Raw genomic sequence first — 24,184 nt, 5'->3', positions numbered from 1 at the left:
CTTTGACAAATTACATATCAAACTGCGTCTGACTTTTGAAGCGATTGGAGATTGATATTGTCAGTTTTGAATATTTCATACCGAGCTCGTCAGTTGGAGGTGGTGAGCCGGTGTAGAAGGAGAAAATGTCCTCTTGGAAACCGTGTCCGGCGCCCTCTTCCTCTTGTTTCACAATCTTGTAATTTCATGTACATTTATGTATTGTAATCACGACAAACCATTAGCTTCAGTAAAGAACACATTACTATTATGTATTCTGACAGATTATGGTGTGTGGTTCCATAGAGACAATGACCGTCAATAGCTCAGCGATTAAAGCGCATGATAGACTCCTTTGTTCCCGGGACATTCTATCCTCGGATAATTAGACGACAGACACCATTGACTTTTTCGCACGCAGTCTTACTCGAGCATAACTAATCGCGTTGAGTAGTCTTGCAGTCATTTGTTCATCAGGACAATAGAAGGGGTTGCAGCTAGTCATGTAAACACCCTGTAATCACCCGTCCTTCCTTCCGCTGTACGGCTTCGAACGATACGCCGATGCGAACCATCCTCAGAGTGTCATCTAGTCATGTCAATCAACCATTATCCTCTCCACACGTGATTAGCAAGCTGTACGGCTTCGATCCATACGCCAACTCGAACCATCCCACGGAGTTGGCCGCCGCTAATGCCTGGAATCGGGTACGGGGGTCCACACCCGTCAATTCCGTCGCCAAGTAGATTCTAACTTTATAGTCTCACTTCTACACCTGTACGTGTCCCAAGAGGACAGCACATGATATCGGATTTGGATTTTGCCTACACTTGATCAGCTCTCAAACATTGCCTGAAGCTGTTGTGGACATTTAGATAACATCATCTCTTTCAATTGAAAGGGAGTGGTTTCCTCAGGAAAGGTTTCCAACACACTTGGCTACTCAATGAATACAGCCATGAAGCTAGCCATGTGACATTCTCAGACATCATCTCTTTCAATTGAAAGGGAGTGGTTTCCCCAGGAAAGGTTTCCAACACACTTGGCTACTCAATGAATACAGCCATGAAGCTAGCCATGTGACATTCTTAGACATCATCTCTTTCAATTGAAAGGGAGTGGTTTCCCCAGGAAAGGTTTCCAACAGACTTGGCTACTCAATGAATACAGCCATGAAGCTAGCCATGTGACATTCTTAGACATCATCTCTTTCAATTGAAAGGGAGTGGTTTCCCCAGGAAAGGTTTCCAACAGACTTGGCTACTCAATGAATACAGCCATGAAGCTAGCCATGTGACATTCTTAGACATCATCTCTTTCAATTGAAAGGGAGTGGTTTCCTCAGGAAAGGTTTCCAACAGACTTGGCTACTCAATGAATACAGCCATGAAGCTAGCCATGTGACATTCTTAGACATCATCTCTTTCAATTGAAAGGGAGTGGTTTCCCCAGGAAAGGTTTCCAACACACTTGGCTACTCAATGAATACAGCCATGAAGCTAGCCATGTGACATTCTCAGACATCATCTCTTTCAATTGAAAGGGAGTGGTTTCCCCAGGAAAGGTTTCCAACACACTTGGCTACTCAATGAATACAGCCATGAAGCTAGCCATGTGACATTCTCAGACATCATCTCTTTCAATTGAAAGGGAGTGGTTTCCCCAGGAAAGGTTTCCAACACACTTGGCTACTCAATGAATACAGCCATGAAGCTAGCCATGTGACATTCTTAGACATCATCTCTTTCAATTGAAAGGGAGTGGTTTCCCCAGGAAAGGTTTCCAACAGACTTGGCTACTCAATGAATACAGCCATGAAGCTAGCCATGTGACATTCTTAGACATCATCTCTTTCAATTGAAAGGGAGTGGTTTCCCCAGGAAAGGTTTCCAACAGACTTGGCTACTCAATGAATACAGCCATGAAGCTAGCCATGTGACATTCTTAGACATCATCTCTTTCAATTGAAAGGGAGTGGTTTCCCCAGGAAAGGTTTCCAACACACTTGGCTACTCAATGAATACAGCCATGAAGCTAGCCATGTGACATTCTCAGACATCATCTCTTTCAATTGAAAGGGAGTGGTTTCCTCAGGAAAGGTTTCCAACAGACTTGGCTACTCAATGAATACAGCCATGAAGCTAGCCATGTGACATTCTCAGACATCATCTCTTTCAATTGAAAGGGAGTGGTTTCCCCAGGAAAGGTTTCCAACAGACTTGGCTACTCAATGAATACAGCCATGAAGCTAGCCATGTGACATTCTCAGACATCATCTCTTTCAATTGAAAGGGAGTGGTTTCCCCAGGAAAGGTTTCCAACACACTTGGCTACTCAATGAATACAGCCATGAAGCTAGCCATGTGACATTCTTAGACATCATCTCTTTCAATTGAAAGGGAGTGGTTTCCCCAGGAAAGGTTTCCAACAGACTTGGCTACTCAATGAATACAGCCATGAAGCTAGCCATGTGACATTCTTAGACATCATCTCTTTCAATTGAAAGGGAGTGGTTTCCCCAGGAAAGGTTTCCAACACACTTGGCTACTCAATGAATACAGCCATGAAGCTAGCCATGTGACATTCTCAGACATCATCTCTTTCAATTGAAAGGGAGTGGTTTCCCCAGGAAAGGTTTCCAACACACTTGGCTACTCAATGAATACAGCCATGAAGCTAGCCATGTGACATTCTTAGACATCATCTCTTTCAATTGAAAGGGAGTGGTTTCCTCAGGAAAGGTTTCCAACAGACTTGGCTACTCAATGAATACAGCCATGAAGCTAGCCATGTGACATTCTCAGACATCATCTCTTTCAATTGAAAGGGAGTGGTTTCCCCAGGAAAGGTTTCCAACAGACTTGGCTACTCAATGAATACAGCCATGAAGCTAGCCATGTGACATTCTCAGACATCATCTCTTTCAATTGAAAGGGAGTGGTTTCCTCAGGAAAGGTTTCCAACACACTTGGCTACTCAATGAATACAGCCATGAAGCTAGCCATGTGACATTCTCAGACATCATCTCTTTCAATTGAAAGGGAGTGGTTTCCCCAGGAAAGGTTTCCAACAGACTTGGCTACTCAATGAATACAGCCATGAAGCTAGCCATGTGACATTCTCAGACATCATCTCTTTCAATTGAAAGGGAGTGGTTTCCCCAGGAAAGGTTTCCAACACACTTGGCTACTCAATGAATACAGCCATGAAGCTAGCCATGTGACATTCTTAGACATCATCTCTTTCAATTGAAAGGGAGTGGTTTCCCCAGGAAAGGTTTCCAACAGACTTGGCTACTCAATGAATACAGCCATGAAGCTAGCCATGTGACATTCTTAGACATCATCTCTTTCAATTGAAAGGGAGTGGTTTCCCCAGGAAAGGTTTCCAACACACTTGGCTACTCAATGAATACAGCCATGAAGCTAGCCATGTGACATTCTCAGACATCATCTCTTTCAATTGAAAGGGAGTGGTTTCCTCAGGAAAGGTTTCCAACACACTTGGCTACTCAATGAATACAGCCATGAAGCTAGCCATGTGACATTCTCAGACATCATCTCTTTCAATTGAAAGGGAGTGGTTTCCCCAGGAAAGGTTTCCAACACACTTGGCTACTCAATGAATACAGCCATGAAGCTAGCCATGTGACATTCTTAGACATCATCTCTTTCAATTGAAAGGGAGTGGTTTCCCCAGGAAAGGTTTCCAACAGACTTGGCTACTCAATGAATACAGCCATGAAGCTAGCCATGTGACATTCTTAGACATCATCTCTTTCAATTGAAAGGGAGTGGTTTCCCCAGGAAAGGTTTCCAACACACTTGGCTACTCAATGAATACAGCCATGAAGCTAGCCATGTGACATTCTCAGACATCATCTCTTTCAATTGAAAGGGAGTGGTTTCCTCAGGAAAGGTTTCCAACAGACTTGGCTACTCAATGAATACAGCCATGAAGCTAGCCATGTGACATTCTCAGACATCATCTCTTTCAATTGAAAGGGAGTGGTTTCCCCAGGAAAGGTTTCCAACAGACTTGGCTACTCAATGAATACAGCCATGAAGCTAGCCATGTGACATTCTCAGACATCATCTCTTTCAATTGAAAGGGAGTGGTTTCCCCAGGAAAGGTTTCCAACACACTTGGCTACTCAATGAATACAGCCATGAAGCTAGCCATGTGACATTCTCAGACATCATCTCTTTCAATTGAAAGGGAGTGGTTTCCCCAGGAAAGGTTTCCAACACACTTGGCTACTCAATGAATACAGCCATGAAGCTAGCCATGTGACATTCTTAGACATCATCTCTTTCAATTGAAAGGGAGTGGTTTCCCCAGGAAAGGTTTCCAACAGACTTGGCTACTCAATGAATACAGCCATGAAGCTAGCCATGTGACATTCTTAGACATCATCTCTTTCAATTGAAAGGGAGTGGTTTCCCCAGGAAAGGTTTCCAACACACTTGGCTACTCAATGAATACAGCCATGAAGCTAGCCATGTGACATTCTTAGACATCATCTCTTTCAATTGAAAGGGAGTGGTTTCCTCAGGAAAGGTTTCCAACACACTTGGCTACTCAATGAATACAGCCATGAAGCTAGCCATGTGACATTCTCAGACATCATCTCTTTCAATTGAAAGGGAGTGGTTTCCCCAGGAAAGGTTTCCAACAGACTTGGCTACTCAATGAATACAGCCATGAAGCTAGCCATGTGACATTCTTAGACGGGTTCGACATGCTATTTGAGTTTGATAGCTGCTCAGCCTGATTGTTAAGTCCTCCACGAGCAAGATGCCACACGGCGCACAATCCTGCTGTACTAAGGTTTCTCCAGTCTAGGTGGTTGGGCACTGCCTCCTTGTCTCAAGACTATCGACACATTTCAACCAAAACGCTGCCAATAGTACCCGTCAACGCTACGCCTTTTATTCGAATCGCATCATCACGACCCAACTTTCCCAGCCATTTCTACGCTTTGTTTGCGTGCAGTGTCGATCACTAATGAAATGTACCGTAGCAGCGCGTCTCCAGTGGATGAAATAATACCCTCTGATAATGGATTAGACTTTGGCTAGATATTAAGTAGCCGCTTCTGATTGTTCTAGACAAATATAGCATCACCCTTTGTTATAAGATGGGAGTGGCACCCTCAGGAATAATGGGCATCTGAGCGACGCCACAAATGTTACAGCCACGAAGCCAGCAATGTGGTATAGTTAGACTGGCCATCCAGCGTTTGAGAGTTACTCGTGCAGCTTGGAAGGCAAGCGTAGTCCTCCATGTCATGATCAGGAGGAGGCCATACAATATATGATGGCGTACAGTCTGCTGTTCCAGCCGAAGTGGTTAATTGACGAATACCTAGTTGCCATTTGTACCTAGTTGCCATTCGTACCTAGTTGCCATTCGTACCTAGTTGCTATTCGTACCTAGTTGCCATTCGTACCTAGTTGCTATTCGTACCTAGTTGCCATTCGTACCTAGTTGCTATTCGTACCTAGTTGCCATTCGTACCTAGTTGCCATTCGTACCTAGTTGCTATTCGTACCTAGTTGCTATTCGTACCTAGTTGCTATTCGTACCTAGTTGCCATTCGTACCTAGTTGCTATTCGTACCTAGCTGCCATTCGTACCTAGTTGCCATTCGTACCTAGTTGCCATTCGTACCTAGTTGCCATTCGTACCTAGTTGCCATTCGTACCTAGTTGCCATTCGTACCTAGTTGCCATTCGTACCTAGTTGCCATTCGTACCTAGTTGCCATTCGTACCTAGTTGCTATTCGTACTGATACGTGGATCTATTCCTAAACATATCTATCCCTGAGAAACCTCAAAGAAACGCAAAGCATTGTGCGCGTTTGATTATTTTTTCTTCATATATTATATCACCCTGTATTCCTGAGACAGTCACACCGTCTATCTTAAATAATTCATCGTCTCATCCCCATCTTATCTATTCAAACAGCCTAAATCATCCCGTTACCATGGAAACCTTTCATTTCTGCCCAAAGCAGACGATTCGGTTATAATCAGAGAAATCCGCCATCGATTTTAGATATTTTTTCTACCCTCTAAAAGCAGGTGATTCAATCGTCCCCGAGTTGAACATGTCGTCTCGGATTGCGTTGTGAGTCTTCAACATGACACGTTCCTTGAATGTTGATCGCGGACGTCCCGTATTTTTGAATTCTTAATGATCTGAGGAAATATAACATAAAGTAGATCTGTCATGTTTTTCATGGACGCTAGCATAGGTGAGCGATACAGGAACGAGTCAGTCGGAAGTGATGAGATTTCTGTTGCGATGGTTTAGGAATTGATACCTCACTGGAAGTATTGGCTGTCTCGCCAATCACCAACCACCTCGAGGGAGGAGAAACGTTTTAGGCCGAAGTTAACACGGCGGCTGAGGTGAGGCGAAATGACAGCTCAAGATGAGCAACGAAACGTTGTAAATAAACCATGGTGTTTTGGAATTAAGGAATTGATACCAAAATTGAGGTATTTGTAGTGTCACCAAACGCCGCCAGGAGGGGTAAGAATGCAGGCCAAGTCCGAGGTGTGTCGCCGAGGTCCTGGGCAAAATAGCAGCTGATTATTTTGGCCTGTTGTGGACTGATTCCACTACAGCGGGAAACCGCCGTTTGCCCTACGGCAAAAGTTTAGATGCAAAAATAGCAAACTGATTTTGCTATTGGCAAACTGATGAAACTGCTGATAGGAGAATCAGTCCTTTTCATCGGTTTTGCTGCGGTAGTTGATCAGAAAATAAACGGCAACCAATCACGGTATAGCCAAGTTTAAGCAGTCAATTAGCCCTTTAGGTGTCGGCATGATGGACACATAGGCCACTCACTAGTCAAGTCAACAGAAGAAAAGACAACACGAAAGGCTACAAATTAAAACAACGAAAAGAAATGAAAATAAGTGTGAGTATTAACAAGCCTTGTGCTTACCTGTACCGAACTACCCTTGTCGGCTAACGATGTCTCGGTATCTGAAACGATAAAAACAAGGACTATGATTGTAAAGCACTTTGGAACAGTTGATAATACAGTGAGAAGCGCTTCACTATCATCATTGTTATTGTTATCTTTATTATGCTCCCATCCCCAGCAATGAAGACACTGATGACATGGGAGATTGCTTGACCCCATGGCTTCCCCAAAGGTATGTGGACGCTACACAAACTAGAGGTGCTCTATTGGCACTTAATGATTTTGAGTGGTTGCCATGGTTATTTGGTAATACGTCGACCAGCTATTGACCTATACTAATCTGCTTGAGAATCAAAGTGATTTATCGTGTCAGCTTGGAGTGACTTAGAGGTAAGTTAGAGGCAGACGAGAGGCAGGGAACGCAATGGAAAAACATGAAAGAAAGTGTAGCTTTCCTCCTGGCTGCCATCAGAAAGACCAACTCAACAACAAAACAAAAATATATTTAAAAAAAACAGGTTGCCGCAGCCTTTATCGTTGTTTCGAATCCGTCTCGAAGTCGAGTTTTGAATCTCGGAGTCGAAGTTTTGAATATCGAGGTCGAGTTTTGAGTCTCGAAGTCAGTTTTGAATCTCGAAGTCGAGTTTTGAGAATTCCAAAGTCGAGTTTTGAATCTCAAAGTTGAGTTTTGAATTTCGAATGGGCTTTCGTACTCCGCTGCCTGCGATCGCGACAACGACTGCTTTACGGCTTTGTTTTCATTTTACGTCGCACTGCACGTTAGAGGTAGTCTCGAAAATTTCAGCCGCCGATTTGAACCCTCCTCCGGAGTGGCCCCCAACCATGGTTCGGCACAGAACCAAGGCTACACGAGAGATATGTACTTTGATTGAAACGGAAGCCGAACCGATGGTCCATTTTTCAAAGCATTTGTCGGTCTATGTCAATTGATACAGTACTAATGAACTGGTCGCAATTGATTGATAGACTGATACAACACTTCGGCATAAGAAGATTGATCAAGCAATAAATAACGTGACGATGACAGGTTGACAAACATTATTTGTTTAAACGAGAAAATATAACGACCAGCGTGAACGACTGTTACTTCCGCCGTTTGTCACCAGGGGATCTTGGTCTCGGAGGTTGACAGGACCGGAGTAAATCGATCATCATCGAGATGGAAAGAAAAATCGTGGTCACTTTGGCCACCTGAGACTTGTGATATTTTGTCAAATATAGCTATCATGCAACATGTAGACGTTTACATTCATTGGGATTCAGCTATCACATTTCCATTCAGCCGGAAACCATTTTTGAGCGCATGGAAATAACCATGTCCACCTGCCGGGTGATCGGAAGGATGGGAGTGTGTCGAAGGCATTCTCCAGGAAATTGATATGCGTCGCCTCATCCAGTGTGGCGATTCGGACAGTGTCGGCAAGGCACTGTCCACTATGGTTACCACACGGCTAGCATACGACAACTCAGGTAAATTCAAAAGTCAATAATTCCTGTTCTACTGCACTCTACATGGATTTACTTGTAGAGATCTCCAGATGATAACTTTATTGAACAAACTGTATGTTGCTATTGGTGAAGCTGTCCTAAATAAATAGAAAAAGCAGTGTTTCGTACCTATTTCTACCATATCTGCCTAAGTTGTCAAGATGATTGCATGTGCAGTGTCATGCCTCAGGTATAGACATCACATCCACATCATCTCTGGCCTCATTAGCCAACCAATTAGTGAGCAAATTACTCGAGATGCGTCATTCTTTTGTCATCACAGGCGGATGTAATGAGCCGTAGTCATGTGACATTAGCAATTAAGGTTTTAGTCACGTGATCGTATCAATTAAGGAGGATGTGCTTGCGGCAGGAAGTTGACACGTCTTTTTTGGTACAGTTAAAGCCGTAGTGCCGTTATCATGAATGCAAATTTGTTGAAACTTGGCAGTCATAGTTTTTGCACATCTATCTGACAGCGCCAATGTTGAATTTCATAGTCAGTACGTATTTACGCAGTTGGACATTTTTCAAATTCAATTACAACTTTTCAACGAACGGCGTAGGCCTTTAAGCGTATTATTTCATGTTAAGGAAGTCTTAGACTAAAGGCCATTTAACATTTAGAAAGATCCACGTATTTTCTTTGAAGTATGAAGGTAATCTGGTAAGCAACCAGTTCTTTGGAGACATTATCATAACGCAAGACGTAAAAATTTACAAAAAAGCATATTTTCAACATATTATGAAAACCGGTGATGCTTTTTAGTAATCATGTTGATCTTATAGTACACAATATAGTTTATTATCATGTGTTGATGTTTGTCGCTGTTATATTATTTTTTTAGATAATTCGATGTTTAGGAAAAGGAATATAACGAATTTGAGCACAAAGTCTATTTATATAAAAGATATAAACAAATGTAATGCTTGTATTTTATTATATTAATATTTAACATGGTTCATATGAGAGGAAAACTCCTGCCCACGCAACCTGCCCCCTCTGCTCATTCGGCGGCGGGCGGCCACTTGTAAAGAAACATGCTCCCTCAGGTATAGAGCTGTTGCTTTGTGAAAGCACATGCCACAACATAAAATGTCTGTGATCAGGTAAGGGGTTAAAACAATGCAAAACATCAACGGCGAAGAAGACGAAAACCACGGTGTCTCCATCCCCACAGGCGTTTAAGTTTATCAGTTTGCCAGAAGAGGGCGTGACAAAGCCGCGGGGATTCCCCGTTGTGCGACACGGATTCTACGAATCGCTACCAATGACGTGGCCATTTTGTCGTTTTCGTTGAGTTTACTACTTAGTAGACGTCTTTCCTCGCTGGTACGTATTGTTTATTTCCACGGTTTTCAAGTAAGCAAGTGGCCCAATCATGTCCATTCCGGAACCCAACATTCAGATCGATCTGAGGGATCTCCTTGTGGCCTGCGGTCTTGAGCCTACGTACTGGTTAGAAAGAATGGAAAAGAGGTTTTTCACAAACGGATCGAATGCACTTCGCCACTTTAACGACGATGAGTGGCTTCAGATACGACGTTTCGCTCGACAGGACTGGGAAAGGGGAGCTATAGATGACTTGAGAGACAAGGTTGCACGTTTGGTAATAGATCTACAATCAAAGTAATGGCATTATCGACGTGGAGGTCACTCAAGGATATTCGACCCTGGGGAACGAGTTCTCCAACTGTCCGAGAACCTTATTTCATCTTGTGTTTTCAACGCAGCCTTCCATATCACCGAGAAGCTTGCCACTAAGAGACGTTTCCCCCTTGTACAAGTTGTAAGAAGGGAATGTTGAACAATGCGTGTTGAAATCCAACTACAGTGCCAGCGAAAACCCTAATGTTTCCCTCACATTTCCTGTGAGTTTCTCTCGAAAACATCAATATTAAGAACAATAGACATCTTTTGTTTCTGATGAAGTCGCCAAGTCATTGTTCTACGTGTGTTACAGCTTCGTAAGTCACTCCCACGAGCTGCTCATTTCATTGTTCAATGCCGGGCTGAATGGCCTCTATGCAGGCTGTACCACCGCCAGGCCAGTGATGAGAGTGGGAAGAATCTGTTGTATTTATACCAACTATTCTATTCTCTGGAATGCTTAAGTTAAAAACGAGCATGAAAGACAAGGACAAACTCAGTTAAAGACCAACGAACTTGCAGCTCGGAGGCTGTAGCTAAAGCGCATGCGCGGGATCGCCTGACATTTACGGCATGTCGCAAAGGATTAATGCTCATTTGAAAGTTCGTAGTGGGAGACGATATTGTCAGATAGCGGTTCCTTGGCAAACTGGAAAGATGTGTGTGCTTCTTCGCTTCTCAGACACGATCGAAAAACTGATTGACTCACAGTTTTGTGCTTCATCTAGAAATAGCGTCAGCAAACATTGCAAAGTGGCTTTTCATTTTGTGTGTTTGGTTTTGGCCTCAGTGATATTGGTAAAGCGTTTTTCGTCTGTAGGTGTTCGATTCTTCGTGACACAGGAAAAATGGGGTGTGACAGCGGATATAGTCCCCCTGGAGTCATAGTCCGGTAGCATTGTATTTGACCAATTAAGCAGCATGATCTATTGTACCGCTAACCCTAACCAAAACATTTAGCAATGCGGGCTATTGTTACACGGACTATCAGGCCTAGGACTACTATCCCTTGCACAGGGGCAATTTCAGAGGCGTAGGAGTCACTCATAAACTTATTGGTTAGCAGTGCTTATTGGTTTTTGTGTATTATACTTTGCGGCTCGTTTTAGCGGCAGCGGTTTTGGTTTGGCAGCCATTATCGCTGATGAGATTCAACAATAGTGCTGCACCAGTAAGTAGAGATGTACTCTAACACGGACATGCACGTTCTTTTTGGTCTCACGATCTAAACCTCTCTATTTTTTACTGTTAGCCACAATAAATAATTGCTTGGCGATTCCTTCATGAAAAGACTCCATTAACCTTTCACTAAGTAAATCCCTTGCGTTTACATCAACAAAGGAGGGCATAAAAAGTGACAGCCAGATACGGATAAGCTTTGCATGTAAATATCAAACGTCACTCCGGATGCTGGGCTGCAATATGAAAATTAGATACCACCCCCGCCGGCTGCAAGTGGGGACAGAACAGCCTCGTTTGCGAGGACATGTCACGGCCAGGTTGGTGAGGAGAAGCAAAGGCCTACGTCATTCGTTAAAGCTGACATGCATGCATTAAAACCCTAACGGCCAAGTTAGAAAACACGAACGCCCGACCACCAAACAACCAACTGCACTTGAAACATGATAGACACCCAGCGACTGGTCTCACTTGACTGCACAAACAATAAGTTCATTGACGGTAGAGGTCACAGAGACGCTCTCGTGGAAAGAAAAAAATGAAAAAGATTCCTCGAACGGATTCGATCTCGAAACCCTCGACACTTGATCCTTGCCGTCTTACCCACTATGCCATGAAGCCATTAATGTAAATGCACATATTTTTCAGTTTTTCATTTCACGTACAAGCTTGACAGAATGGCGTCTATTGCGTCATCTGTACCATTTTCGGTTTGAAAGCGGCCAACTGTGTCAACTGTTTATGGCCAATCCCCCAGGCTGGACCGGTGGACCGATGACCCCTTAATGATGTACATATAATGAGATCTGCAGAATCCCAATGCGACGAATTATTCCGCCTACGACATAACCAAATCACGAAATCGATCTCACCCACGCAGCGAGGCAATCAGTGTCGCTGAATGGAGACTGGGTGAGAGGAGAGAGTGGATAAATATCAAAGGTTACGTTACTTTGTTTTTAATGGATTATTGAATTAGTGAAGCCAACCATTCGCGTTATCCCACGCAGCAGATTTGAGGACCACGGGACAGGACCAGCTGAAAGGTCACATGTTAAGAAAGGCTTTTAAGATGTTCTGTTGGGCTTTACATTCGTGATGATGTTGCCCGGACCTTCGATAACTCAACCTTGATTTCTCTGAGCTCAGACTGGAATAAACTCTGAATGTCAGGATGCTTGTGGCAATGAAAGACAAGACTCTTCAAGGATGTGATACCCACTGTGTTCACTCTACCTCGGGCTTTATATTCTTCAATCCCACTTAGATCTTCATTAAGCTCATTTGCTTCAATCAGTGTGCCGCCATCAAGAGTTGCCAAGGTTTCCTGGAGAAATGAAATGATATAAGCCTCCCCCGCTTGTCAGTTCCGCTGATATGTGATTACCATAAATATCCACTTCAGCAATGGTTTACCTTTGTATGGCATTACCGTGGCAGTTTTGAGCTTCGTCTTAAATGTCAACTTGTTTGTTTAAGGCTTTGCCTTGAAGATATCATATTGGAGACAAAGAAATATGTGCTTCATCTTCTTCATGGAAATGTTCACGCCATGCAGGGACTGTCTGTCATTGTCAAAGCTCTGGCCAGGAGGCAATAACTTACGTTATTTACTCTTCCTCTGGCTAATAGCTAAGGCTGATCTGACGAGGTTTGACTGCGACCTAAGTGCGTTCGATTACTGCCGCCGCGCTTACCTGGGTAAGCACAGGATCTCGCGCCTTGAAGCGCATGCCGAGTATGTCCTGAACGCAAACGCTCTTGCGCCAGGCCCGAGTAACAGTAGAGTAAGGCAGCATAGAGAATAATGGCCGGAGACGGGGGCTCCGTAGGCAGCAAAAGTTCACAAACCAATCTGACGGTTTAGAGCATAAACCTACGCTATGGGTATTTTAAGTCCATCCGATCACGGCAGTGAATTCTTCAAGTGAACCTTTCAGCGGCTCTGTTTGCCTGTTATCACCATTCAGGATTCTATTGATGTCTCTCATCTTATTAGTCCTCTCAGACGCTTGTCTCATGTTACCCATTTCTAACGCATTCCCCACGCAAATTGCCTGCCGTATTAGACGCTGGTTTCATTTGCTAGGCGTCCTCCATTGATCTCAAGACAGATCATTGTTTCAGATTACTTGTCCTGAGATAATGATGTCGTTATCACTTTATACTAATAGTGAGGGTTCGACTGTACGCGCTGTCTCGACTTATCAAAATACTGTATACTCATCTGATCTGGTCAATCACGACATGTGAAAGGAGACATGTCCCACAGATTTGTCATTATTCGTTCGCGATGGAGGCCGCACTGGTTCAAGGTATCCGCTCTCGAGAACGGGAACACCTACCCTAAAACTGATGACGACATACACACAAAGTTGTCACTCTCTGTTAATTTGTATCGAAACCTCACTACCGGCCGACTCATTCCTTAATCAAGCTCTACTCTCTGGGAGTATTACAGGTCCGAGCTGAAGCAAAAAGCGCTCAGGACTAAGATTCCTAGTGTGCCATCTCTGCCAGCTATTACCCGTGTGAAATCCCCAATTTCCACAAAGGCAGTCACGCGGATAAATTAATAACCTGATGGTGTATTTGGGAGGGAAAAAAGATGGAACAGTGTATGCCCGGGTGGGTTTCTGACAAGGAAAGGATAAAAAAAACGCGCGCTTTAGTTAGTTGTTGTTGTAGCTATGATCACACGAGGCAAGGTCAACGCTGTAAACCTCTAAAATAGGAAGAAGACCTACTTTAGATTGATTAATCCAGTCCCATGGGATGACGTGGTTCAATCTGAGCAATCTGATTGGCTCGTTCAAACAACGACATGCGCGAGCATCTGAACTATTTCTGTGAATCCGAAATAGTGCCAATATTTTACAAATGAAATCATCTCATTGCAAAGGTTATAGAAATAATGTTCGCTTGAAATATTGTAACAGAATGCATGAGGGTACCTAATGTGGGTAACTAATACTTTTTCTCTCGAAGTTTGAGACCTTCTTGACTGAGAGCTTCTCATCACGTGAGATGTTCCAGCCAATCGATTCCTCTGGCAAATACCCATCCGCCAGCAGCATGTCGGCAACCTTCGTACAGCCGAGCAGTTGTCCCGACCATTTCCGAACATAAATTAGGACACGTGAAGGTTGCCGAATAGTGTCTGGCATGGACGACATTGTACTATGAACATGGCGATTTGCACGCCTCTTTGCCATTCACGAACATTTCCCAAAAAAATCGCGATTTTCGAAATTCGTTAAATATTTTCCAATCAAAATTTTTTTCGGGATTTTTATTTTGACGAATTTAATCATGGTTCTTTGACATACAAAAAGTACAAGAGTACAAAAAATGTTCTAACGCAAGCTCACACGAAATCAGGCTATTCACATATCCTGAGACGCAATATTTGAAAACGTTCAAATGAATTAATCATAATTGGTAGTGTTGTTGTAATAACAGCATTGTTTGCTTGTCTGTCGGTACATTAATCGAATTCCGATACCGGTTAAAAGTACTGGGTGTTCCACAAAACTCTCGCCGAAAGAAAGTGCTGAGTAAATTTCCAAATTACATTTGAAAATCGATTGTCCGTAGTTTCTGGGGGCGAAATAAGTTTCTGGGGGCGAATTCAGTGTTTGGTGAGCCACGACTATCCCTGAGAACCCTCTTTAATCAGCACATGAATCCGATTTTGCCATTTTTGCTTGATTTTATCAGCATTTTCTATAAGAGAACTTTTATGAAACACCCTCTACATGTACTTACACATAATTCAAAGCGTTTTAGTCACCGATGGAGCAAATATTTGCCTTCAATTGTACTTTATGCCCCAAATGAACCGATGAAAATATAAAGTACTTCGAAACAACAAATCAATGTTACTGTCTGATACAGACTACAGCCCGTTCGTAAATGTAATGTCCGTATCATTTCGGGCACTGGAGCGCGAATTACTGGTCGGTTGTCTTTTAAGTTCAGTTTAATAGTCTGCTTCAAAACCGTTCACGAAAATATATACTCATTTAAAAAAATCCTGTTTTGTTTTAAGGCACAGATCAATAATAACCGGACATCAGAGACATCCGACCAGTGGTTTGCGCTCCAGAGCCCAAAACGATGCGGACATACCATTTACGAATGGACTACAGACCGAATAGGTCCATTGTGAACGCCCAGCACTTTTTGTAAACAAAAGTTTGCAAATCACAAAAATAATGGCAGGGAACGGTTGGGGTCCACAGAATATTGAACGCGCAATAAGGGTTTTATAAAGTACGGCTGCAGACGACAGGGTCTTTATTGAAAAAACCGATAACTTCCAGGGTTCTCGCCAGGTGCTTCCCTCGGCGTTCTTTACCTGTTCATTAGTTATCCGTATGTAGCTTTGTAGTCCTATAAGAGTAGTTTAGTCGTGGCACCGTATGCAGTAAGGCAGAGTTGTAGGGTTCACGTTATCCGTATGTAGCTTTGTAGTCCTATAAGAGTAGTTTAGTCGTGGCACCGTATGCAGTAAGGCAGAGTTGTAGGGTTCACGTTATCCGTATGTAGCTGTGCAGTCCTATAAGAGTAGTTTAGTCGTGGCACCGTATGCAGTAAGGCAGAGTAATAAGGTTCACGTTGCCATTATTCACTTGTCACGTGTTAACTGACGTATGTCACGGGTGACATCGCACACGTGGTTACATTTTCCGGCACTGCGAGCGCTGCAGTCGTCTGCCCTTGGACAGGAATAGCAAATCCCGTCTTACATTCGCCATATCTCTAAAGGGTAAATGTTAACTATGGTCACAAATGTCAAATGCCACAAAAGGACAATCATTAGCTGTAAACGACCGGAAGTTCATGTTATTATTCAGACTCTGTCTTCATGGGTGTGTTATTGTCTGTGACCTTTCTTTGTTGAAATGGCAGACAGGGACGGATGGCAGACGTCGTCAGATGCAGTGGACAGTGATGGTTGAGGGGAGGGGACAGATGGCTCAGTATTTTAACACACATGGCCTCATTTTTGCGGCAGCGATCTCGGTATTTCGATCTCGGTATGGATGGAACGATGATCGAGTTGCATGTGCTGTGTTGGATTTGACTGAACGAAGCCACGACCGATCGCGAAGAGTGTTTCTTTTTACGTAGCCTAACCATTTACTAGCCCGTGATTGTTGCTGGGGAACCAGGGTACCACTATAGAGAAACATCACGATCATCTCAGCTTAATCGGTTACCCTGGATGAGCCCAGTCTTGAGATAATAACATGTCATTATTTATCAGAACACAACCCTGGACTTCAAAACCCTATTTGCCCAGACCAACTTCAAAGCTGTTTTCAATTATGTATCCGCTAGTCATGTTCGGGTAATGCATTGAATTAGAGAGACGAGCAGGGTGGTTGAGAACAAAGGAAAGATCTACTTACGACAACCCTTGAAAACCTTTACTAAAAACGACTACTTTGCGACAAACTTGACAGAAAAAGCAAACATTTGAAGGCTGTTTTCAGTTAGAAAGATGTAGGAGATTGGATAGGTTTCGAACGAACGAGAAAGTAGGCCTTCGAACTGCGAAGGTCTGTCTTGTCATTCATCAGTCCTTTGCGTATTCATTTACGTGACACATCTAAGTCATCCTCTATATCGAGCTGTACAAGGAATCTGTGAATCTTTTTTCTAAAGTCGTCGATAAAGGTACATTCACATGATACTTTGTATTTCAGCGTTCGCTGCTCTTAGCGGAACCTACCAATAACGATTAGCGACAACAGCCCAAGGTTGTTGCACCGGAATAAACAGACACATCTCTGAAAGCCTGGATAACTTGCCAGTTCTGCCCGAAACCAAACATCAGCTTGTTTTCAACTAAAGCGCCACGAGCTGCGTCTAGAGTTATACATCGTCGTTTTGTGAGGTTTGAGTTCCATCGGGTTCACGTTGTCACTGTTCCTGTTTCACTTGTCACGAGTCAACCGATTTAAGCTTAAAAACGCGATCCGAGTGGGAAAGGTGACATTGTAAATCATATGTAGTCTGCTCATTGGAAATAACTTTTGTTCGGTATTCATGTCACGCAGAAGAGGTGACCAGTGACAACTCGAGATCACGCCAGAACTCGACCCGCGAGTGCCTCCACAGCTCGCCAGTGACAACTCGAGATCACGCCAGAACTCGACCCGCGAGTGCCCCTACAGCTCGCCAGTGACAACTCGAGATCACGCCAGAACTCGACCCCTGAGTGCCCCTACAGCTCGCCAGTGACAACTCGAGATCACGCCAGAACTCGACCCCCGAGTGCCTCCACAGCTCGCCGCGGGTAAAGGATATTAGTTATCTATGATAAGATGGACGGAAACACCTGCGACGTTTCACGAATTAATTACAAGACATTCTTCGGGAATGTTGGCTCGGGGGTTCCAGAGTGGATTTGAGACTACTTTAACCCAGCCCAGAATGGCATTGATGCGGAGACTGACGGCACCAAGCTCTATGAATCATTCGATCAGGTTAACGACTCCATCCTTGGATCTACGTTCCATCCATGGGCCGTCCATTGAGAATCTCCATCATCTTTCCATCTCAGTCTAATCTAACTAGTCTTGACTGCCAGAGAGAAGTTACAGCTTCCATTTTTAGCTGTCCAAGTCAGTTTGCACCAAAAGCCAACTTCCGCATTGTGATACCCCATACACGTTCGCGTATCGACCTCCGTCCATGGACCATCACAGATCTATGGACAGAGACTTTTGCAATGTGTAGGTGAAACAAAATGGCGGCCGTGTTAGCAGTTACGGAACAACATCATCAATAATTCTAGTTTGGGGAGTGCGCAGGAGTAGGTATGAGGTGGCGATGAAAGTTTAGGAGGACATTTCGTTTACGGCAATCAAATTATACATCAGTGGCATGATACCCTGGCACAGAGGGAAATGACGACTGATGAAAGCCAGATCAATCTGTGACAGATATCCCCATTTACCGCCTGGGCTCTGGTTACGTCCATTAATACGGCTCAAAGGGAGCTGTGTGATTCCTCAAAATCACCCCAATGATTCCCTGGCCGAGGGAAGTGATATGGTGGTGTATTGGGTCTTGTTTACGTTGCTAGTCTGGGTTGATTGTCAACAAGACAGGAGCAGATCTGTGTACCCTTCGTCTGCATGTTTCTGGTTTCTATGTCCCCGGGGGACTATGTTCTCCATGTGCTATCTTTCCAATTCTTTCTTCACTGGGTCCTCTGTAAGCTAAATTTGCAAGTGACGGCCCATTCTATGTAAGCCAAACTTGCAAGTGACGGCCCACTCTATGTAAGCCAAACTTGCAAGTGACGGCCCACTCTATGTAATCCAAACTTGCAAGTGACGGCCCACTCTATGTAAGCCAAACTTGCAAGTGATGGGCCACTCTATGTAAGCCAAACTTGCAAGTGGTGGCCCACTCTATGTAAGCCAAACTTGCAAGTGATGGGCCACCCTATGTAAGCCAAACTTGCAAGTGACGGCCCACTCTATGTAAGCCAAACTTGCAAGTGATGGGCCACACTCTCGGTATACTCAACTTACAAGCGACCAGCTATCGCCATAAACTCAATGTAAATCCCTGCCTCAGATACAAAAACACGAGCTATTTACAAAATGTCAACTCAAGATTCGACGGAACCTTTTTTCTCAACAACGCTGAGCCTCAGGATTAGCCTAGCTTCACGGTTCTGATTGTTATAGTTGCTAATAATCGTAACCATGGTAACGTGAGTACTAATGGTGAAAGAGTAAATTGTATTAATGTTTATGAAGCAATAGACTAGGAACCGTCAACAGGGAAATGTATTACATATTAACCCCTTAATACATACTTGAAATACATGTACACTTTTGCTGAATAGGATACGGTCTACTGTCTTTAAACAAAGCTCGCTCGCACCTGGGCCTAATATCAAATGTTAAACTGTTTGGGCTGTCGGAGTGGCGCAGTTTTCACATCAACGACCGTCACAGCGAGGTCCCGAGTTCGATTCCTGGTGGCTTCTGCAAGGCACACTCATGTGATATAGAGGACGACTCTCTTCGACAGATCTCCTCCGGGGTCTCTGGTTTCCTCCTACTTTCATTACAATCGCTCAATACTTTTTAAAGAGCTAATAATGTGTTCGTTGACGTTCAGCTCTCAACTCAACATTTAAAGGGTTATGAGGGCCGCCGATCGGTTTCCATTTCAAGTATCAGTATGCTCTCATGTTGTCATGACTCGGTCGCGCGCAGGTCGGAGCGACTAAAATCGCTCGTTGCGCCGGGCTGGTGTACATCTTCCCAGCTACCCTAACCGTCTGCAGCGGTTGAATTGGGCAGTCTGATCTCTGCCTATCTTATTTTGCGGCGAGGCGGATTGCTATATAAATCCATTAGGGGGTTAGAGTTAATGTGATTGCACTGCAATTAGCCTGTTGAACGGGTATTATGGAGGTGATTTTTACTAAACAATGGCCTCGGGTTGTTGTTAACCGCGGACGAGACGGACGGGTAATTCACTATCATTGGGTATGGATTGAATGAACTGAACGGGGGTAGAGTCAAAGGGGTCGAAGTGGCATAGTAGCGGTTCGAATCTCTCACTGGCGGTGCAGGGGTCTCTTGTTCGACCCACACTGTAGGCCCGAGAGACCCTATATCTTGCCCCCATCTTGTTCGACCCACACTGTAGGCCTGAGAGACCCTATGTCTTGCCCCCCATCTTGTTCGACCCACACTGTAGGCCCGAGAGACCCTATGTCTTGCCCCCCATCTTGTTCGACCCACACTGTAGGCCCGAGAGACCCTATGTCTTGCCCCCCATCTTGTTCGACCCACACTGTAGGCCCGAGAGACCCTATGTCTTGCCCCCCATCTTGTTCGACCCACACTGTAGGCCCCAGAGAACCTATGTCTTGCCCCTCATCTTGGTCGACCCACACTGTAGGCCCGAGAGACCCTATGTCTTGCCCCCCATCTTGTTCGACCCACACTGTAGGCCCCAGAGAACCTATGTCTTGCCCCTCATCTTGTTCGACCCACACTGTAGGCCCGGGAGACCCTATGTCTTGCCCCCCATCTTGTTCGACCCACACTGTAGGCCCGAGCGACCCTTGTCTTGCCCCCCCCCCCCCCATCGAGTCACCTAAATGGGTATGTACCGGTGTAGTAGTAGATAGTGTTCTCTTGGGAAAAGTGTCCGGCCCTATTGTATACTGACGGATTATGGTATAGGGTTCTTTCAACACTGCGAAGACGAAAGCGCATGAAACAATCCATCTTTCCACAGACATTCTAACAAGGGTCATTTCATACACCGGTTAGAAATGCTCGGGTTGAAGCGCTGATTGAGCACCTTATCTGAGGTTTTCTGGTTTCATTAATACAGGACTTGGTTCATTCGAAATGTCGACTACGGTGCAATGACCCCTGCAATAGCCGATAGCGCATAATTAAGCCGATATTATACATTGGCTTCCGCGCTTTGTATTGTTAATTTCCGCGCCACTGCGGTGTAAGAATACAAAACGCAGCAGACGCCGCTGGTCGCATGAAGGATGAATTCGGCTAATCCGATTACTTTGTTCCGTCCCTTACCGCGAAGTTCAAACAATTCAGTCGTTCCCCCAATGCACGGTCAATTGTCTTTAAACAAAGTCCGTTCGCACCTGGGCCTGTATTCCCTTTGTTCTTTTGCCTGATCGAAGGGTCGTCGGGGAAAATCTTCCTAACATTGCCTCCACGAGGCAGCTGTCAAGGGGCTAGATAGATCTGACGTGAAGGCAAATAAACGATGTGTCTAAAATAATCAAAGATATAGTAGGCCAGTCACGACTTGTCAACAATGTTGATATTCAATTTAATGAAATCCTCAGCGACTTTTTTACCCAGGAGGCAATTTAAATGTCACCTTCAAATTGGAAATGTTTTTCATCTTCAACTGATGCAAATCACTAAAAGCAGTCGAGAGTGTTTTCACATCATGTTATCGTGAGTTATGAGCGGCTTCTTAATTAAAATGCACAGTGCGACTGGGCATAAAATTGCAAAATGTTTCAAATCAATCTATTTCTGCAATATAGGTTTGAAAGGTATGCTTATTTCAAAGACCCGGCGTCAGGTGGCGCGGTTAATTCAACAAACCATTTTAGAACTTGTGACACAGCTTAAACAAAGGAGATAATTTGTCTGCAGCGGCACCTATCGTCGTGTTTAATAACAAAAGACCACGCCATTTTAAACTGATGGGTACGGTCTCCTGGTTTTGCTACATACGGGTCTCAAATAAGAGACGAGGCTTATTTGAATAAGCGGAAGTATACAAAATAATGGCCTGCCAATGTCGTCAGAGGTTGACACATCTGGTTGTGAAAAATCATTATAGCTGACGCATCGGGTGTTGGATGATCATTACAGCCGGTTAATGATATATCAGGTGTCTGGTTGTCATGTCAATGATTGCTATAATGGACGCGTGCCATGTAAGAAATGATCGCCATGGATTGGTGACGACACAGCCCGTGTTATTCTTGACACACCTATGCCTGGTATTTGGCGGTTACCTGACCCAAGACTCAGTGATCTGAGACCATTTCTGATGACGAGTTAATTAATGCGTAATGGATGATTCGTTATGCATGATCACAGTTATACTAGGTGACGTCATTGGTTCCTATTGTTACAAGCGCGCTATCCCACACAACTGCAAACCACACAAAATCTGAGGGCATATTTGAAAATGTCTGAAAAAAATTCATGAAATTTGTTTTGGCGGCAGTTGTAGTTCACAAAACTACCGCTCCTGTTAGGTGGCGCTGACTGACAACTAGGGCGTTTGCTGGTTGTCAATGGCAGCATGTTTTAACTATAAAAGCTGTTGACTAGTGGTGTTAAACATTCATGAGAGTCACTGTCAGTAACCGCGGCCAACGCGCCAAAACGCTATGATAAATATAGGCAAAGCGCATCCCGTCCCTCTTGTAGAGCGGACGGGCACATTCGGATACCTTTTAGTTATTCTTCGCGCCATATTTATCAGTCGATTGCTTGCTTTTGGCGGGGTTTCCAAGTGTGGCGATAAAGTCAACGCTTGCTTGATTAATGACATGTTTGTTTACCTTGTAAACATTTGTAATTAGTTCCATATGAACATGTCATGATCACCTGCAATATTAATTAGTTACAAGGCTATAATATGTGTTCCATGACCTATATAAAGAAGACATATTGGAAGGAGTTTAGAAAAACGTAAATTTTCATATAACGCTTTACAACATTCTCAAAACACTTTAGATCTATTCATTGGTCATTCCTGAAACATTTCAGTAGAACTCAGATCAGCGGCTCAATCAACGCTACAACGTGAGCATATTGACCGGTACCCGTTTTACAACTGGGTGCAGTTTGACATGTGAGACGAACAGACCTGCTTCAGAAAGTCTCATGTTGACTGTTAGGTTCGCACCAGGGGCTTCTTGCTTTGAATTTATAAATATAAGTAAAACATATAAATGGATTCTTTGGCCCTGAGCATCAACAAAAACAATTCAGAAATTGGCAACAAGCCGAAAATGACTAAAATGTCACGATTCTTTTTGGGGATATCTGGTTTGAACAGAAAGGACGAACATTAACTGCGTACGTTTCTTTCCCCGGTGTTGGCCAATCGACCACCCTGAAAGCTGGTTCATGGGGGTTGATGTTATCAAGATTTTCCCTGATGACCCTTTGATAAGACTGAGGAACAATGATGATTTAGGCCAGGGTGCGAGCCGGCTTTGTTAAAGATATAAGACCGTGTCTTGGGCGAGGACTGAATTCTTTTAACTGCGAAGCAAGGGGCAAAAAAACGACATGTATGTTTAAAGAATCCTACCTTGTTTTATTGGAGCGCCTCTGGCTAGTAGAAACACGCAGGACAGAAGAAGCATGGACACGATCTTGCTCATCATGGTGTGGTATTCCTCGGGAAGATGGAGTGCAGACGACTTAAGAAAGCCAAGTATTCCGGGCTGTCGTGACTTGAGGCAAAGAACCGTAACAGCTGTTCGATAAAATCTCCAACACCTCTGAGTCTTTCTCTCCAAATGAATGTTCAATCCCTGGTAAAACAGTTATCGTGCGTTCTCGAATCTATTGGAGTGACAATTAAACGGTTTCGAATTGATGTTACGAAATCGGGATGCGTTCAGTTGCGACTTGTTATCAATGGCGGAGTTGTTGCGATGACAACGCGCGTGAGGTGTTGCTTGGCTGAGAGGCGAGAAATCACTGCGGGTGAATGGACTCGTTGATGCTATTGGAAGCATTGATTATTTAGTTATGTAAGTCGATAAAAGAGGGATGTTGCGGCGAGATACTAGAGAGTTTGAGCTCCGCCGACTTTTAGCATCTGTATAGAAAATGACTTGAGAAAACCCGAACTAATGTGATGTCAAATTCGTAATAATGTGACATGAACGCGGATTGGATTACACCACGTCCTTGTGGCCAATTACAGCTCGCCTTACAAACGCGCGATATTTCGGCCAATTGCTATAATTATGTTAACAAGGACCATTGTGTTGGTTTAAAATGAATTCTTTTCAAACTGAAGTAACCGAACTTAAGAGACCTTCACCATCAGGAGATAAGAAATCCAACACATGTTTATTTCAAAACATGGCGTAATACCATGTAACACGCCAACTCAACCCTCAAGTCCAAGACGAAATCGGCCGATAGCTTTGCCTTTGTGTTGACTTAGATTATACGGGTCCATGTATACGCCAGCCCTCATACTTATCAGCTACATTTTGAAAGCAAATTGTTGATCAAACCCATTTTTCTACTCGAACCCTACTTGTGATAAAAAAGATAACACCGTCCCTCGAAGTGTCAATTTAAAATTCCGCATTCAGCTAATGCCCGCGTATAAGAACGCATG

At 43.9% G+C, this 24,184-nt stretch overlaps 1 protein-coding gene across 2 annotated transcripts in view; it reads right to left on the bottom strand.

The window, feature by feature from the left end:
- LOC135498928 (uncharacterized) overlaps positions 1–23,600 on the bottom strand; it is a 37,088-nt gene extending 13,488 nt beyond the window's left edge. The window contains exons 1-2 of one of the 2 annotated variants that reach the window (XM_064789445.1): positions 23,135–23,600; positions 6,928–6,983 (exon numbers count right to left, since the gene is read on the bottom strand). In XM_064789445.1, the coding sequence (XP_064645515.1) occupies positions 6,928–6,983; positions 23,135–23,210 (132 nt within the window). In that variant the 5' untranslated portion in view covers positions 23,211–23,600. The remainder of the gene's footprint in view (positions 1–6,927; positions 6,984–23,134) is intronic. The other variant, XM_064789446.1, reaches the window with a different exon arrangement.
- Positions 23,601–24,184: the final 584 nt, after the last annotated feature.

This window comes from Lineus longissimus, chromosome 14, assembly GCF_910592395.1.
Source record: "Lineus longissimus chromosome 14, tnLinLong1.2, whole genome shotgun sequence".
Lineage (NCBI taxonomy): Eukaryota > Metazoa > Nemertea > Pilidiophora > Heteronemertea > Lineidae > Lineus > Lineus longissimus.
Note: the sequence above shows the minus strand (reverse complement) of the source record. Positions and strands in the feature narration are given on the sequence as shown.